Source organism: Orussus abietinus, unplaced genomic scaffold (genome assembly GCF_000612105.2).
Source record: "Orussus abietinus isolate OABI.00-Male unplaced genomic scaffold, Oabi_2.0 scaffold53, whole genome shotgun sequence".
Taxonomy (NCBI): Eukaryota; Metazoa; Arthropoda; class Insecta; order Hymenoptera; family Orussidae; genus Orussus; species Orussus abietinus.
In genome coordinates this window covers 145,669-164,623 of record NW_019394239.1, presented here as the reverse complement: position 1 = coordinate 164,623, position 18,955 = coordinate 145,669, and the positions used below count along the sequence as shown (strand labels likewise).

The 18,955-nt window shown below is 41.3% G+C and overlaps 1 protein-coding gene across 1 annotated transcript in view; it reads right to left on the bottom strand.

Moving 5' to 3' along the window:
- Positions 1–1,591: 1,591 nt before the first annotated feature.
- LOC105694537 (MDS1 and EVI1 complex locus protein EVI1) overlaps positions 1,592–18,955 on the bottom strand; it is a 39,431-nt gene continuing 22,067 nt past the window's right edge. The window contains exons 6-9 of the mRNA XM_012415313.1: positions 16,839–16,965; positions 7,398–7,497; positions 4,587–4,743; positions 1,592–4,498 (exon numbers count right to left, since the gene is read on the bottom strand). Of these exons, the coding sequence (XP_012270736.1) occupies positions 2,561–4,498; positions 4,587–4,743; positions 7,398–7,497; positions 16,839–16,965 (2,322 nt within the window). The 3' untranslated portion in view covers positions 1,592–2,560. The remainder of the gene's footprint in view (positions 4,499–4,586; positions 4,744–7,397; positions 7,498–16,838; positions 16,966–18,955) is intronic.

Sequence of the window (18,955 nt, the reverse complement as noted above, 5' to 3'; positions counted from 1 at the left end):
ATGATGTTGAACCTCAGAAATTAGAATATGCTCCTTTTCCACTATCCCTACATATAACATTTATTATTTGATTGGTGTCCAGACTATAGTTACCTTACCGACCTAATAGCGTTCTTCGACATACTTGTTACAACTTCCAGCAGATGGCGCGACGACATCCATTCTAAAAATTCCTTTCGATTCTGCCATAGTACAATTAAATGATTTCCAAAATCGTGGGGGGAAACTCCATTAAAAACTCATTTAGTAGAAGTAAATCGAATGAAATTAACAGTGACGCTGACTGGTAACGAATTTTAGTGTAATATTTTAATCGTAATAATAATGAAGTACAGATGCTTTTATACATTATTTATAGACAGTCAGAGCCATAATATAATTGTTCTTAAGTAATCGACCAATATAATTACGCTTAATCGAATCGATAAGATTATTTATCGACTATAAAGAGATATGTAGAACATGTATGTCGTAAAACCTTACGTGAAAAAGAAGTGGAGCCCCATCATCGTGTTAGGTTAAGATATGTATATATCTATCTATATGCATACATAGAAACGAATGATAACCATAGGCATCGAAAGAAAAACATATACACTCAGGACGTGAACAATCGTCATTTACTTGGACATTTGACTCACCCCTGGATGTATCGATTAACCCTAGATGTTTCTCTAAACCCTGATGGGACGCCATATTGAATAATGTCAAATCGCACGACTCTCTACTGAGTAAATTGCGGTCGGGAAACTATTTTCACATTCAGTTTCGAACCATTTCCAAGACGAAGACCCCTCACTAAGACGAGCCGACTGCAATATATTAAAAATTACAGGGACTTCTTTTTATTACAAAGATTTATCAACTAATGGAAATTTGTACATAACGTCGTATAATTTTGTAACTATACACATCCTCCTTATCTCTCGCCACATCCATTCGATTTCTACACCTAACTTTCTCACCCTCACTTTGGCTTGTCGGACTAAGAATTTTGATATCGGATCTTACGTCCAAAAGTACGTTTATCTCTCTCTTACGAGCTTAACATAGCTTCAACATCTCTTTGTCAGCCATATTGTTAAATACGGCGCACTGTAAAACTCGAAATCGTCTTAAAAAACGCGACCAGATGGTCAAATCTTCGTTCGCTTGGCTTTATTTTACAATACGGCAAGTAATTTTATAAAACAACTAGGCGTTTTATAAAAACAAAAAGCGACACGCCGTCGCATTCTCAAATTCAATAAATTACCGCCTATTTTATATTCCGGTTAAATCATTTCAGTCATTTTATAAATAACGTTTTAATCAAGTATCGATACAAAATGGTGAAGTGTTTAGGATAACGTTTATTATTTTACTCACGTAATCTACGGAGCATACATAAATAGAACAAATATATAGATGAAACTATACTTTATTCCATGTAAGTACCCTGAGAAAAAAATTTCGTTGACCCAAAGAAATAACCATTGTCATAACAAAATCCTGCGATCAAGTACGTCGAAAGAAATGTCAGTAAGAGTAAACAAAATTCGTTTAAATCAACGATATTATTTTTCTTCTCAAGTAAATAATTATTTCTCGCAATTATATATGATTCAGGCAAAGATATATATTTGTTGCAGTCAACTAATCATTTTTCTCCGTGTGGGTTAGGTTAAATTAAGTTAGATTATATAAGGTTACAGAAAAATATGCAATCTACGCTTTTTATGGAATGACTGAAATGATGTACGCCGAACGCAAGACGTTAATTTAATGAGTTCAACTATACGACGGTGTCTTTTTGGTCGTTTTATAAAATCACTACCCAGGTTGTAAAATAAAGCCAAGTGAACGATGATCTGGCGTCGTTTTAAAAAAACAATTAAGCGTTTTACGAAACGTCGAACTTAACAATCTGGTAATATCTCTCTCACTCATACTTTGCTACACCCCCTACGATCGCACCCTCCAAACAACAACTAACAACGGACATAGTCATCTCGATCATCAGCAAAACTAAGGCGCCATCGATTTACTCGTCCTGGAGTACAAAAGTGATCCATGAAGCAAGAAAAAGGACCCGAACATTCTCCTTTTGCACTCCATCGAGTCCTAGAAAAAGACCCCCTAACGTCTTATCTGTATATGTACAAAGTCGTTCCCTCATTCCAGGGTCTCGTCGACGATCATATCGCCGCGGCCGCTGACGGTAAGTGTAACAACGATAATGTCGCTAATAATAAAAAATAATCATTAATAATGGCAATAATAAATAACGCTAGGTGGGTCAATAGACGAACTCGGGGTGGAGTCGCGCGGGAGCTCGTTGAACCTTAATAACGTGTACTTTGAACGAGTCTGTAGGAACTAGCTATAGAGACGAGTGCCTCCCGCGCGCTGCTGATGATGATCCCCGTGTGATCATCCTGGTCCCATCCCGTCTTCAGGATGCGTCAATGGAGTCGGGGGTGGAGGTCCTACGGGGGTAGGACTGGCCCGACTCCGTCGACGACGTGGAATCGGTCGAGGGCCGCCGAAGACGGCGACGACGACGACGTCGACCTCTGGGCTATGTGGAGATTTCGATGACGGGTTCGGCGGTATTGATGTTGAGGAGTTCCTGCTTATCCCTAATCTTGAGATCGTACCGAGGAGACGAGGACTCCTTGGAGTCTACCGGCCAAAGGCCATTGGCATCCTCCAGAGGAGAGACCCCCTCGTCATACTCATCCTTGGATTTGGCTTTATGCAGATTATGTAGACCCCCTGGGAAGCAGGCCGGGTGGGACACGCCATAGCCTTCTCCCCCATACGTAACCTTGCCCATGAAGGACCTGATCTCGTCGAAATAAGCGTCTTCCCGGTCGTTCTCGTTGCTACTGCCCGGGGAGTCAGCAACTGAGACGACTCCACTCCCATCATCAGCTTCGTGCTTCTTCAGGTGACGGTCCAGATTCGTCTGCTGGCCGAAGCACCTCTCGCAGAGTGAGCACTTGAACGGCCGCTGCTTGTCGTGAATGTTGCGCACATGCCGCTGCAGGTTGCTAGAGATGCTGAAGGACCTCTCGCAGTACTTGCACTTGTAGGGCTGTTCCCCGGTATGAGTGCGAAGGTGGCGAGTGAGGTTTGCCGACCTGGGGAAGACCTTGCCGCAGAACTTGCAGGAGTAACGGTCCTTTATTTTCCCATGGCCCGTATGATGAGGGTGGAGGTGGTGGGACATGACGTCCTGGAACGGCTTGACACCTGGGAAGGCACCCATCGGCGGCCTGGCCAACAGGTCGAATCCACCAGGTCTGGCACCGCCTAGTCCGTTCATCAGAGGTCCAAGGAAGGGAACTCCTCTAGGCGGCGCAAAAGGTGTCAGGGGGGGTAAGAGTGCAGAATCTGGACCACTTCCTGGAGGAGGTGGACCTCCTGGGAACCCGGGGAACGCGCCACCAGGTGCTCGATACATGGCTTCCAGGTACATCGGGTGAATGGGTCTGGGGTAAGCCATGTGCGAAGCTGTACTACTGGGAGGCTGATCAACGGGGATGTTCCTAGGAGTAGGGCTGGGAATCTCCTTGGGTTCCGACTCGGCAGGCTCCTCATTAGGGGTGGAAGTCTCCTCGGCAGGTAGCGGAGGTGGAGGTCCCTCCGCTACTGGCACTGGAGAAGGAAGGGGACTCTCTTCCGGAGGTGGAACAGCCTCCACATTGGCGGGTTTCTGCCTCTTGGTCTGCACCCTGAGGTCCAAGGGTTGGTCAGCGGACTCATCCGTGGCTTCGACCCTCCTTTTGTTGTCGATTGGCTTGTCCTCCTTCTTCTTCTCCGTGGACTTCACCTCCCGCTGCTTGTTGAGATCTTCGTCAGGCCTGGTAGGAGACGGCCTGAAATTCGAGGTCGCCTCTTCCGCCGTAGACGGCGATACCTTGCTGTTCAATGGTAGCGCCCTTGACGATGCGAATCGCTCTTTCGCCTTGGACGGGAAAAGCAATGGTGTGTTTAGGAAATTGGATGGACTTGGGAAGAAACCCGAACAGAAGTTCATCAGGTTGGTGCGGTAGAATAATGCTCCTGGTAGACTGACACCTGGACTGGCAACCGGAGGCCTGGGGTACGTCAGGTACGGGCTTGGCACCGATGTTGGGAGCTGATGCATGCTTTGAGGTGGTACCTGTGGTACCGGAGGTGCCGGCGGAATTGGTGGTGCGGGGGATTCGCAATATCGCTTGTGCTTCGTCAGCATCGGCATCGAATTGAAGGTCTGGCCGCACTTATTGCACTGTGCCTTCGTGCGGCAAGGCGCGTGATTCCTCTTGTGACGGCATAGGTTGGAGAACTGAGTGTATGCCCTGAAGCAAACCTCGCAAAAGTGCGGCTTGAAGGTGCCGTGGATGTGTGTATGTTGCTTTAAGCCCGATTTCGTCGCGAATGTCTTGCCGCACTTCGCGCAGGCATGACAACGAGCACCCTCGTGGTAGGCCTTGATGTGCTCCTGGAGACTGAACGTGTCTGGGAAAACCTGCGCCACGAGCGACTTTTAGCGATTTCCCCTCCGAAGCAATCAAACGAGAATAACGACGAAGTTACATGGTAGGTGTATTTATTACCTGTGGACAGTTCTCGCAATGGTATTTCCTCAGATATCCGTGTACGACCACCCGGTGTCGCAGCAAGTGCAGCCGCAAAGCGTAGTTCTTCGGACAACTGTCACACCTGTGCTGCTGGGCCGGGTACCGGTGGCAAGTGACCAGGTGAAGATCGAGACTGTAACAGAAAGTAGACGGTGAAATTAATTTCCACAAACTTATCGATGTGCAATTATCCCAACTCAGTGCTATTTAGTTAGCCTTAGCCAGATACCCTGATGATCAAACCATAATCACAGGCCCTGACTCGTTATCATTCCGTTGCAGCATCCGATGTGCAGCTCCTCGTGCTGTCTCAACTGTTTTACTAAGTACGTCTGAAGAATCTATCCTTCCGATTCATACACTTCTTCAAGATGAGTCAAACTTGAAGTCGACTTACAGAGATGTGAGATTAAACAAGAATGTCTTAACGACACTCCATCAGGAGCAGCGTCAGGAATATGCACCTTCGCTCTCTCCTCCTACCAGATATGTCTATGTACCTTCGCTCTATCCTTCTACCGGATATGTCTGAAGACACTATCCTTCCGATCCACTCACCTCTTCAAGTTGAGGCAGACTTGAAGTCGGCTCGTAGAAATATGGTGACTAAGCGAGAGAGGGCACTCGTTCGCGCGTAATAACCGCGCACGTCGCGCCGCATACCACCTCCGTTACGGGAGGTGGTGCGCCTCGGTCATGGGATGGCATAAGTGTTGGGGCATTGATTTTGCACCCCTGAACGTGTCGTGTGATACCTATTCCATGGTGAGATAGTGCCTACGTGGTGACGCCGTTCCCTGCCAGATGAGCTGCGAGCACGCGACGCTGATGATATACCGACTCGTTGATACCCCGAATGCGGACTTCGCGACCACTCGGACATTTTTACGCAGTCCTCGGGGAAAAAGGCTTCCTGCCGGATGTACGATCCGCCATAGATCGCGTGAATCGAGATACTCCCAACAAGACCCCTAGGGACTTGTCGTTTCCCTGGAATTCTAGGATCGCTTGCATCGCGTCGACATGCGTTACGATGAGCTGTGAATTATTTCCGGATCTTCCCTCGACTCCAATTACCCAAGACGTTTCCGTTTCGACGTACTGAATTGTGCTGTTTAGATCCTTGTCTATAATCTACTACGTTGGCCAAAAATCCTGAGACACTGTATTTTAATTTTTTAAATGTAAACAGAACTTGGCCGACAGTCTTAGATCATAGAAATGGAGAATGTATAATTGACTGACGTTGTAATTCGGAAACTAAAAGCATATCTCACAAAAAGGGTCAAGTCTAAATGGCATCAGTGTTTTAGACAAAGATTTCGAAATATTGTATATTTCATGCAAAACTAAGCCGGAGAGTTGTAGGGCTAGGAACTAAACTACGGTGAAAAAAAGAAATGCATTGAACCGAAAGAACATTTTGTTAACTCAAAGAATAATTATTTGACTGAAATAAGTTCAAATAAACTGTAACAATTCCGAAGTAACGTTGCATCCAATTTATTCTCGTTTATTTGAGTCGAATCCCTTGAACTAACAAAATACTGCTTTGGATCGACGAAAATTTTGTCTCGGGGTATGGATCGTAATTTTTGTATATCTTCTAATTCACTACTATATATTATGGACTATATAAAAAAAAGCCTAATATATGTTTAGTAAAATCCCGGAAAAAATGATGTGACCGCGATGACAAATGACACGTGACACGAGAATGTAGATCTGGGGTCCTATTGTCAAACTTGAGTTGGAGTGAAGATCGCACAATATGCTTGACTGTAGTCATGGATTTAAATATCAATTATTAATTAACTGGTTGAATTTATTCGAGTGTATCTGAATCAAATAATTATTCTTTGGAGTATCAAATATTTCTTTGATTCAATGAATATGTCTTCTCAGTGTAAGGATCGTAATTTCGTATATCTTCAAATTTATTAATACGTATCACGAACTGTATAAAAACGGCTGAATAGATGTTTAGTACAATCCCGGAAAAAATGATGTGACCGCGATGATAAATGACACGTGACACGAGAATGTAGATCTGGGGTCCTATTGTCAAACTTGAGTTGGAGTGAAGATCGCACGATATGCGCGACTCCAGTCATGAATTTAAATGTCAATTATTAATTAACTGGCCAAATTCAAGAGTCGACACTTTTATCCACTTAAAATCTGAATGGGGAGCCAACGCGACTCCCAATCACGCAACCTTTCCCAACGCCCCGTGTATTGACTGACGTCAAGTATGACGCGTGCCGTACAGGACACTAGTGTTTGTGCACCATGGTACGCGATGAAAGTCAAACGTTTTTGATTGATCCGCCATTCGACTTTTGGGGATTTAGTCTATCGTCTATGACCCTCGACCCCTCAAACTTTGAAAAATCTTTCAACTATTTTAGCCTCAGCTTCGAGGACTAAGCATTTTCAAAGCCCTTCGCTCTTAACCAATGAATTTACAAAGGAATATTTCTTTAAATAGTACCACCTAAATATTTTGTTAATACAAAGAATTCAAAGAATTAACAATGAATTGAAGATTGGATGCGACATTTCTTCAGAATTATTGACAATTTATTTGAGTCTATTTTAGTCAAATAATTGTTCTTTGAATTATTAAAATATTTCTTTGGTTCAATAAATTTTTCTTCTCAGTGTGCCCCTAATTAAATAATACGGAATTTTTAATATCTATTTGTTAGTGGATTTGAGATCAAGGAAAATATAATTTAGGGTGAATGCACTTTTTCTGATGGTTATAAAGAGACTTGTACTTACAATTCAATGTCTTGGAAACATTTGTCGCAAACTGGACATCTGGCCTCTTCCTCTTCTACGTTATCTCTGTCCTCCTCAACAGTGCCGCTGTGTTGAGAAGCTGTAACAAGAGTGAATTTTTCGTGATAATGAATAAAATTACATAGAAGATTTAATATTCAATTGTATGGAAGTAATGAATATTTTAAATATGAGTACATGAGAGCGATAAGCATGTCTTTATGAGATGAGAACACTTTTTCATGAAAAATTGAAATTTCATTTGAATATCATTTATCCCCGTTTTTGTGGAAATTATTATTTTCATTTTACTTATTTCTCTAGATGTTACGCTTGCGTGATTATATTATCCGATGGATCAACTTATAAAAGACGACACAAAACCACAAATGGCGTGACGGCAGGCATACAGGGCCAGTAATGTAGGATTCGCTAAATTATTTAAGCAATTACGTACATACCACGACCCTCTGTAAAACAATACAAGAAGGAGGTATCACGTGGGTTGTGTACACAAATTCAAAAGCACATATCATTCTGACTAAAAAAGACATAGCTCGCGATTCCATAAAGGGCGAACGCAAATAACACTTTCAAGTGATATGTTAAAGGAATATTCAATAAAATTTTAACTAATAATCTAAACGACAAAGACCGTAGAAGTAGAATCTTTAGATCAGATAAAAATTCATAAAATGTAACTCCAGCATGAGTTTGAATTTTCTTTTATAAGCATAAAGGATTCGAGGTTATTAAGGTGCTTTGAAAGTGACATATATACCAAAAAGTCAAAATATTTATAAAACTTTTCTCTAAATTGGGTGCACCTAATTACTTGAAACTTTAACACGCGATTGTGGAGGTCTTAAAACCCATGAAATTTCATTTTCCGAAGTACAATGTTGTATTTATCCCGGACAGGAACCAAAAAAACCCAATTGTTGTTCGAAAAATGAAATTTCGCAACTTTCAAGACCTTCATTAAAGCCTCCATAATCACGCGTTAAAGATTCACATTATTCCGTGTACAGAGTTCAGAGAAAATTATTATAAATATCTACACATTTCGATATATCTAGAATGACGCTTTCATCACCTTAAGTGAAAACTCCAAGTGAGGTACAAATATAAACGGATCGATAAATCGATGCTATTTACCCAAACAACGAAGACCGTAAAAATTGATTTTTAAAGTCGAACTGACTGGAAAGAAATATTGCTTAGATGGTAATTTTTGTTTAGCACGAGCAAGTACAGTGTTGAATGGTTTTTTTTTTTTTTTTCGGAGTGTTCGTCGACCGAAGAGAGAAATGCTCAACTACTGACCACCGAATCTCACCTCAGACTACTCGGTGGAATCGCGATACAATGTACGAGCGCGGCGAAGACAATGGACACAATGATGCACCGGTTTGTGCGGCTCATAGTGCCCGATTGCATAAGTATAGATGCACAGACCGGAACCGCTTCCTATTGGTACGAGCTAGTCGGTTCGCCAACCAATCGCGAGTGAGTTCAGGTTCTAACCCCCAGCAGAGCTCACCCCAGATGTCGCGGCAGGAAGTCAAAATCAGGAAGTGGAGAGGAATCGAGGCCGTCAACCATAAAGTCAAAGTCAGGTTCAAGTATAAAAAAATTATAATAACGAATTTCTAAATAATTTCAGCGACGCTGTATCGAAGAGCACACTGTTGACTTAAGGAAATATGAAAATGGCGTCAAAGAGGTCTCGTTTATGAAACTTTTCTCCGACCTGGTTGTACCGAACTGTTTCAAAGACATTGCAATGTGAATATTGAGGCTGTTAGGAAGGTTTTGACAACTATGAATTTTCATTTTTCTATTTAATTTATTTGTAGATATTTAAATACGGAATCGAGGCCGTCAACCGTAAAGTCAAAGTCAGGTTCAAGTATAAAGAAATTATAATAACGAATTTCTAAATAATTTCAGCGACGCTGTATCGAAGCACATTGTTGACTTAAGACAATATGAAAATGGAGTCAAAGAGGTCTCGTTTATGAAACTTTTCTCCGACTTGGTTGTACCGAATCGTTTCAAAAACATTGCAATGTGAATATTGAGGCTGTTAGGAAGGTTTTGACAACTATGAATTTTCAATTTTCTATTTAATTTGTTTGTAGATATTTAAATACGGAATCGAGGCCGTCAACCATAAAGTCAAAGTCAGGTTCAAGTATAAAACAATAATAATAACGAATTTTTAAATAATTTCAGCGACGTCGCATCGAAGCACACTGTCGACTTAAGGCAATATGAAAATGTCTTCAAAGAGGTCTAGTTTATGAAACTTTTCTCCAATCTGGATGTACCGAATCGTTTCAAAAACTTTGCAATGTGAATATTGAAGCTCTAAGGAAGATTTTGATAACTATGAAATTTCAATTTTCTTTCCAATTTGTTTGTAAATATTTAAATACGCAATCGAGGCCGTTAACCGTAAAGTCAAAGTCAGGTTCAAGTAAAAAAAAGGTAATAATAACAGATGTATAAATAATTTCAGGGTCGTTGTTGACTTAAAGCGATGTGAAAGTGACGTTAACGAGATCTCGTTTATGAAACTTTTCTCTGAACTGGGTGTACCAAATCGTTTCAAAGTGTACAATGTGAGTAATGAGGCTACAAGGAAGGTCTCGACACGCAAGAAATTTAAATTTTTAAACATTTGTTTGTAGATATTTTAAACAATTTATATAAAAATTACATTTCATGGCTGTCAAAACCTTCCTTACAGCCTCCATATTCACGGTGCAAAGTTTAAAACGATTCGGTACACCCACTTCAAGAAAAAGTTTCATGAACAATCGATCATTGTGTCACTTTCACTTTTCCTTAATTTTTAGAAAGGACCGCAGAAAGATTAATTGTGAAACACAGTGTCTGGAAAAATATTAATATTGTAAATGAAATCTGCCAGAAATAAAAATTAAACAATGGAGCCAAATCGTGAACCATGACATAAAAATCATACTGAAGTAAATAAATAATAACGGATTTCTAAATAATTCCGGCGACGTTATATTGAAGCAAACACTGTCGACTGATGTTCTAGAAACAAAAAAAGATTGCAGGAACCCAGAAATGTTGAATTTGTTTTCTAGAAAATATTAGTGTTATAACTTGCAATATTTCATCGTACAAAATTTCGAGGATTATTCATTCCTTTTTTTTCGAGTATTCTATAGACGCGATCGAATGGCCCGAAATGTTGAAAGTGGAGATCCAACAGTCAGGGTCAGATCCGACAATGGCATTTACCCTAAAAATACCGTTTACCCTCTATTGCAAAACTATCAAGTGAATCGAGACACGCACAAAGTCACTTCACCGAGCAACGGTTATTTAAATCTCCTGCTACACTTGTCCGGCCATATGGCGTGGCGATGGGCCCCCAACGGACCTTCATGGGAACCAAGCACACCCCTGCACCATCGACTACGCCCCATTTACAATTACCCTTCGCGAAGCGTTAATCGTTCCTCTATCCGAGGCTAATTTCACGCGGCATGCCGTGGATTCGGCCAGGATGTGGTCTGCCTCGAAGCGACCGTTTTCCACACCATAGAGAGTAAGTATTTTCCATAAGTCACCATTTGGTTCCAGCCATGAGATAAACGCATTCGAAGAAGTTTTGAATTCGGGCAAGAATACAAGAAAAATATTCTTAACGAGACAAGTAAACCGATTTTATCTTTTCCACAAGGTAGAGAGTAAATATTCTCCATTAGAATGTTGCTCATCAGACGCCATTTAGTTCCAAAGAAGCAACCTTGAGATTAACACATCCGAAGACAATTTCAGCTCAAGTGAAAACACGAGAAAATAATTTTTAACGTGACAATAAAACCAATCTTACGTTTTCCACATTATAGGAAATATTCTCCACGAGAACTTTGCTCATAAAAATCCATTTAGATCCAGAAGAGCGACCTTGAGATTAACACAATCGAAGATATTTTCACTCGGGATGAGAATACAAGAAAATAATTCTTAACGTGACGACTAAACCGATTTCACATTCAGGATAGGTCTCGACGTGCCCTGAGGACCCAGGATAAGATTTCCGCCCCAGAAGTTCGGATTTAGTCATCACCAGTGAAGTTGGTTTGGAAACGAGTATCGGCGGCGTTTGAAAATATAAAATTGAAAAGAAGAGATCCCTGACAATGGGAAAGCATCAAGATTCGGAAAATCCTTGAAAGCAGCCTCGAGATCAAAGGTGCGCGACCTGGAAGACGCGCTTCAGGACGTGACTCCGAAGTGTCCTTGCGCGATATTCGGCAGACTTCATTATGTTCCAGGACGCCGACAGGAAAGGACGTACGTATAACGACCGGTCGGCGATTCTGGCCGGTCACGTTTCGATTGTCAGCCAACTCGAAATATTATGTTAATCCAAGCCTTAATAAGGACAACGAGGCCTCCAGGCGGCGCTGCCGACGAAACCACGTTGCGGAAAGTCAACAGGTGGGATCCACCTAGAACACCCCCCGCCAAGTCCGTTGCCCTGGGAAAAGGTAACCGAAATCAATGGCCCCATGACGTCGTTATTCATTTCTTTCAGGTGATTTCCGTTGATATCCTCGGGGGAAGTTCCTGATCCCCAGAAATCAGGAGCTACCGACACTAAAAACGGTCAAAGAGGGCCGATAAGTGATGGATTGGATAATTAAAATCAATTTCCTTTGTAAAAAGATGTGTTACGTGAAAAGCATTAAGATGATATAAAAGAGTTATTATGAAAGAATTTCTTTGAATTACTTTGAATTCATCAAATAATTATTCCTTGAATTATCAAAATGTCTTTGGCACTACCCAAAGAAACATTTCTATAGTTCAATAAATGTTTTCTCTCACTGCAGTAAGTCCCGCACTTCAGCTCCTATTATCGTCATCTTATCACTTGGAAAGACGTCTAAGCATCGTCTGTGCATCCCAGAAGACGACGACGCTTCTTTGAGAATCCGCCACGTGCTTATCCGTGCCAAATGAGCGGCATTGATAAGCACTATCACGAGTGCGTGTCCAGCATGAGAAAAGACTCGGCCTTGGCCGCGTGCGAAGATCAAGTCTGATGTCAAATAGAAGCGTGTCATTAGACCGATAGGATGAATCAGATAGGGTTGGATTCGGGTCCCACCTAATCGCAATGACAATCCCCCCTGCGTTGAAACACCGCCCCTCCTCCCACCTAGAAAAAGTGTCGCGTGCCCTTTTGTGTGGTACCCCTTTTTGGACCACGCTCTTTTTTCCTCTCCGGGCGGGGTTTACGCGCGTGTTAATCGACAATGCCGGGTCATAAATTATCGAGGCCCCTAATAGAGCCGTCGAAGGTGAATGCGATGTCGCGGGGAAGCCGTCGTGCCGGAAAATCAACTCCCATAACTCACGGTAACTGCTGATAGTTACCCATAATGAGACCGCGTCGACGGGACTTGCGAATTTCGGGTTCACATGGATCAACATTGCCGAAATCTACTTTTGTCACGTAATTTTGTGTAATTTTATTTTTGGCAATGGACGTGGTTTATTTTTTCAATTTATTTTCAAGGCGATAAGTGCACAGGAAAATTCGGAGACCAGGGAACGGTATCTAGGGTGCTCATCCCTTAACGATAGGATTAAGTGGATTTACAATTGGATAAGCTTTACGCACCCTTCCAGCTTGTGTTCTCTTTGAAACCCGCCAAGGGTGACGAGATGAATGAACAGATTTAAGTGAAAATTACACCTAAGTACCCTTGTGAGTAAAACCCTTGTGAAACTAGCCCGGATTTAACTGTACTACATCGTTAATAGACTGTACTTTTTCTCTCCACAATCCTTTTCGAACACCTCAAAAAATTGGAAACAAAACCTGATACTTACAAATATAGTATACTTACTAACATAAAATATGTTTATATTTGAATATAATGTACTTTATCGTGTTAAATATTTCTAGAATTAATCAATATTATAGATATAAAAGCCAAGTACCACTCACTCACTGACTGACTTATCATAAAAACAACATTCGGGGAATATGTTTCTTTTGTAATGTATATGCTCACTAACAATAAGAAGGGACTTTTTGACATTCAACCCCTAGAGGGTGAAAACGGGTCAAATGAGTTTTTACAAATTTCTTAATATCTCTCAAGCCTGCTGAGATATTGATTTGGTTTTCACCGAAAAAGAAAAGTAGACATACAAATGCCTAAAAACCAATTTCAGGATTTCGCCCTAACCAACCCCTCAAGAGGCGAAAAGGGACAAAATGTGTTTTTGCAAATTTCTACTTGCGCATATCGCGACAGGGTATGCTAGTATTTAATATTTTCAGAATTCCGTTGTATGGCATTTCACCTCACACATTTATATAATAGTCATCGGTGTGAAAATCATCCCTTAGGGAGTTCAGTTAAGCCTGGCTGGCTCGGGGATGGTTTAAGGAATTAAAATAAACAAGTTTTCGTTGATAGCAAACGTGCTAGCTAGTAATGCCCCCCCGGACAGGGAACAATGGCACGTGCCACAATACGAAGCGGCTTCGCTTCGAATTATTATATCTGAGGTTGAGCCGCGATTTGAATGCGCATGTATGTTCCACCCCATGTAGGCGTGTTAAAGCGATTCTCCCCTGGCATTGGCACCGTGAAAAAAATGATCCGTACACGGGAGTCAGAGTACAGATGCCGGTCACAAGGGGTTGAAGGGACGCATGCCGTTTGTTTGACATCGTTATTCCCATTATGGCTCATTTTGGGCTGCGAACTTCCGAAAATCACTTCTGTCAATGGACATTGCCGAGGCTACTGCCGTAAATCACGTAACGAAAATCATAAAAAATTCGGCGACTACCCCCTAAAAAATAGCTGCGCTCAGAACGAAAATGTCCTTGAACCACAGAAATATTTTCTTAATTTAAAGAATAATTATTTGACTCGAGTGAACTCGAATAAATTGATTGCAACATTTCTGCGGAATTATGACAATTTATTTGAGTCAAATAATTATTCTTTGAATTAACAAAATATTTCTTTGGTTCAATGAATTTTCGTTCTCAGTGTGGAAATTAAATTAACTCTTCTGCAATGTTTGTAATTTGTCAGAGACATCTTATATGTAAAAGTTTTTGAACGTGTTAAGAAATGTTTAGTTGTTAATAAACATCATTGTTTTATCGAATCTGGATGTCGAAAAGAGGGTGAATAGCATGCGACAAAGGACGATCGCCATGTTTCATCTCGGATGAAAATTGCTTCGCGAACTAACCCTCCGGTAACATTTAACTTTCTTCCCCTCGGAAGGAACGAAAGTCGAGGGCTTTAATTCCTTAATTAATTTCGGAAAATTAACATCGCATCTGGCTTAATTACTGTACCTTTCGCCTCTAAAAACGTCTCATAAAGATACTCCAAAATCGGCGCGCGGGACATTTAAAACAAGCTGCGGCCGAGCCGCTTCGGAAAAGGTAAAAAATTGTTAAAATCCTACGCTGCTCTGAACACACTTGCGTATAAAAAAAAACGTATAATTTTTTATTACATTTTTCGATTTACAGTGAGGAATGAATAGTCAACTCATATATGCCATAAATTCTAAAATCCCAATATAAACAATATACAAAAAAAATTTGAATGATTAAAAATCTAGAACAAATTATGAAGGCGAGTGCTCGAATTTCCAGCAACCTTAAATCCTCGAAATTCATTCAATCCATCGAAATGGCATCCGTTAATCACCCCTTTTATCTATATACATGCCACACATTCTAAAATCACAATACAAATATTATACAAAAAATGTTTAAATTAATAAAAATCTGGAAGAAAGTATGAAGGCGAGTGCTCGAATTTCCAGCAACCTTAAATCCTCGAAATTCATTCGATTCATCGAAATGACATCCGTTAATCACCCCTTTTACGCGCCAGTAATTACGAGTAAACATTTGCCCGGAACTCTGGGGCCCTTTCCGAAACAGCTCGTGACTTTCGTCGGTGCCGATTAATCCCAACGATTTTCTGTCGGTTGTCCGGGCTCGTATTTCCTTTTTCCAGCTTAGGGAAATCGCGATGGAAATTTCGCAAAGCTTTTCCCAGGTCGATACAGCCCCTACGAAGGGAAAAGCGGGTGGAAATCGTGGATGTCGAGGCCGCCCCAGTTCCACTTTGACAATAACCTCGGTTTTAATTACAGCGACATCTGGGTGTCGCATAACCCACCTCCGTACTCTAATAAAGCCCCGAGATTCGAGAGGATCGTTCAAAAGTTACAGCCAGATAATTGTCGAGCTAGTTGGGGTCGTAAAGGTCCGCGTTTCGAGCCAGTAAATCGCTTTTGTACTGACCGATCTAATTGAATCGCATGATTAGTGGGGGCCGACGTCATTAGAGGTGTGTGAGAGTGACACATGTGTGTCATTAACACACGCCGTTTTAATAAATATGTATCAAATTTCTAGTATTAAAGTTAAGGATGAAAAATTCGAGACTACACGACACAAGTCTCTCAATTATTGATGCATGCCCTGATAAAAATGCCCATTCAAATTGACATACTCAATAATAGATTATTCCGATCCCGCAATAAATTGCGGTAAGATTACATTGTTTCAATTCCGAAAAGTGTCATTGAACCAAGGAAATATTTTATTAATTCAAAGAATAATTACTTGCTTCAAATAAATTGAAATAAATTGTCATAATTCCGAAACAAACGTTGCATCCAATTTATTCGAGTTTAGTTGAATCAAATAATTATTCTTCGAATTTTCAAAATATTCCCTTGGTCCTATTCAAAGAGATACTTCTCTTCCTGACCCAAGGAAAAAATTTCATCGAACCAAAGAAACATATTATTAATTAACGGAATATTTACTTGTCTCAAATGAGCTCAAATAAATTACGTTGCATCCAATTTATTCGAGTTTATTTCAGTCTGTTCTTCGAATTAACAAAATATTTCTCTGGTACTAATAAAAGAAATATATCGCTGGTTTAACGAAACTTTTTTTTTCTCCATGTAAAAGTGCCTTTTTTTCCCGTATGTGTTGGAGGGCTAAAAATGGCGGCATCATTAGCTTAGATTCGATCGGGCCAGAAGGGTGGTAAGTTCGAAACGATTTTCTTCGAGTAGGCCGGTGGAGTCGCTTGCAATTGCAGCGTGGCAGCAGAGGGTCGTTCAGGCAGTTAGTACTCGGTGCGGGAAGATAATCAGAAGCGTGCAGGGGTTAATATGCAACGGGCTACCAGGTGAATCACGCCAGAGTCACGACGCATGACGGAGCGTGCTTCAACGATTGACGATTTTGCCCCTGGCCGTGTGCAATGTCCATCTACCACCTGCCCAGGTTAATGCCGACCGCACGAGCTCGATTTGTATCTTAGCTTTTTCCAAAACCCTTCCTGTCGATGGATGCAACGAGAAATGACTTACCGGTCTCTCGGTCGCTTTTGTCCTCGGTCGTATTATCGCCGAGCATGTCTTGTAGCTGAAGAGGTACTCGAAGACCGAGAAGCAGCTCTTCGCCCACGACGACATCTCGGATTACCTCGTACAGCATCTGAAAATGTAGGTTTTCAATATAACTTTCTCAACATTTTGATAAATTATGAACCGAGGGACCATTCACTGGGGAATCTGTGAAAAGGATTTCTTTCTTTGAGAATCGATTACCTTTAAGGGGATGTGAAGGTGCCACCTAAAGAGTCAATCGTTCATGAAACTTTCCTCCGAACTGAGTGTGCTGAATCGTTTCAAACTTTACAATGTGAATGTGGAGACTATAAGAAAGGTCCTGACCCTCATGAAATTTCATTTTTTCATAATCAATTTTTGTTTCCAATTGATATTTTATGGACCTCAGGATTTTCCTTATAGCCTCCGTATTCACATTGTCAAGTCTCAAGCTATTCGGTATTACTTTACAACGTGAATGTGGAGGTTATAAAGAAAATCCTGACTCTCATGAAATTTCATTTTTTCATAATCAATTCTTAAAATATCAATAAACAATTTTTGTTTTTAATTGAAATTTTATGCACCACAGGACTTTTCTTATACCCTCCGTATTCACATTGTCAAGTCTCAAGCTATTCGGTATAACCAGTTTGGAGAAAAGTTTCATAAACGAGACATCTCTGATACCACTCTCACATCACCTTAAAGGTTAGACAAAGAACCTTCGAAATCCATAAAAGATGGATTCCATATTCGTCGTCACCCATCGTGTCCCGATTCACACGTTCCCCCGAAAGGCACGTTTGCGGACCGCCGGGGGGTGTCACTCCCACAGCGATTTCTGGCCGTTTGGCGAGGAATCGGGAGGCAACCCCTCGGGTCTCTCGAACCCTGGGGTTCGGTGATTCAATGATAACTAAACACCCCTGGCCCGTGCGGGGAGCACCCACACTCTTCCCATCGGGATTGCCGCAGCCGTGTGGTCCCGTTCACACCGCGGGACGCGACCCTGCGAGAGTGGCGCCCTCGGGATGTTTTCTGGGGAATTATAATTCGACTTCGCACTTGACTCCCGACCATGAACGTAGAATCTCTACACCCCGCATACTGACGCAATACACATAGAAAAAATTTCTTGGCATTTCTAATTATTTTAAATAATTTAAGCTGATAAATTCTACTCTACCTAGTGTGCTGCCTAGGAGTAGATTTGCGGTTGAGCGCAATTCTTGTCTAATTACCACTGTATTTATTTCTCCTTTCCTTGCATTTCTAATTATATTTAATAATTTTATCCCATAAATTCTATATAACCCACGGAAATACGTTTTTACGTGAAACGATTGCGCGGCGCAATATGGCGACTGCTTACGTAGTAAAAATTGGAAACTTTGTATGATTTAATAATAATTTATTTAGGATCTGAATTTACAGTTTGGTTTAGGAAGATGTAATGGAAAAGACACAACTACAGGTTGCTTTTTGCGTCGCAGTTTAGCGGAAGAATCGACGGGGATTTTCGGTGGAGGCCGAGGTATAGAAATGACGGTTCGCGGCAGGGGCGAGGGGATGAACTTGATTCGTCGGTTCGAACGTGCCAGGGGGTGAATCGTATTGAGGGAACATATGTGAAATCAGTTAAAAGTCGTCCCATGGGGCGGAAGGAGAACGGCGGCTGCTACCACCGTGTAATAATTATCGTCCTCATCGAACGCAACTGTCGGACTTGCGTGTACGTTCGTTACACATCGCCGTGGGTACAAAAAACTAAGGGAACAGGTACCAAATGGTGCAGGTACTCGTCCGAGACTTACACCGACCATGAATTCCAGGATATGCGGATTTAATCTCTACGCAATATTTTTAAGGAGATGTTAAAATGGCATCCGAAAGCTCAATTGTTCATGAAACTTTACTCCGAACTGGGTGTATCGAATCGTTTCAAACTTCACAACGCGAATATGGACAGCTTAAGGTAGGTCCTGAAACTCATGAGATTTTATTTTTTATAAAAAATGCTGAAAACATCTATAAAGAAATTTTTAAAGAATTAAAATTTTATGGGCTTTAGGACCTCCTTTATAACTTCCATA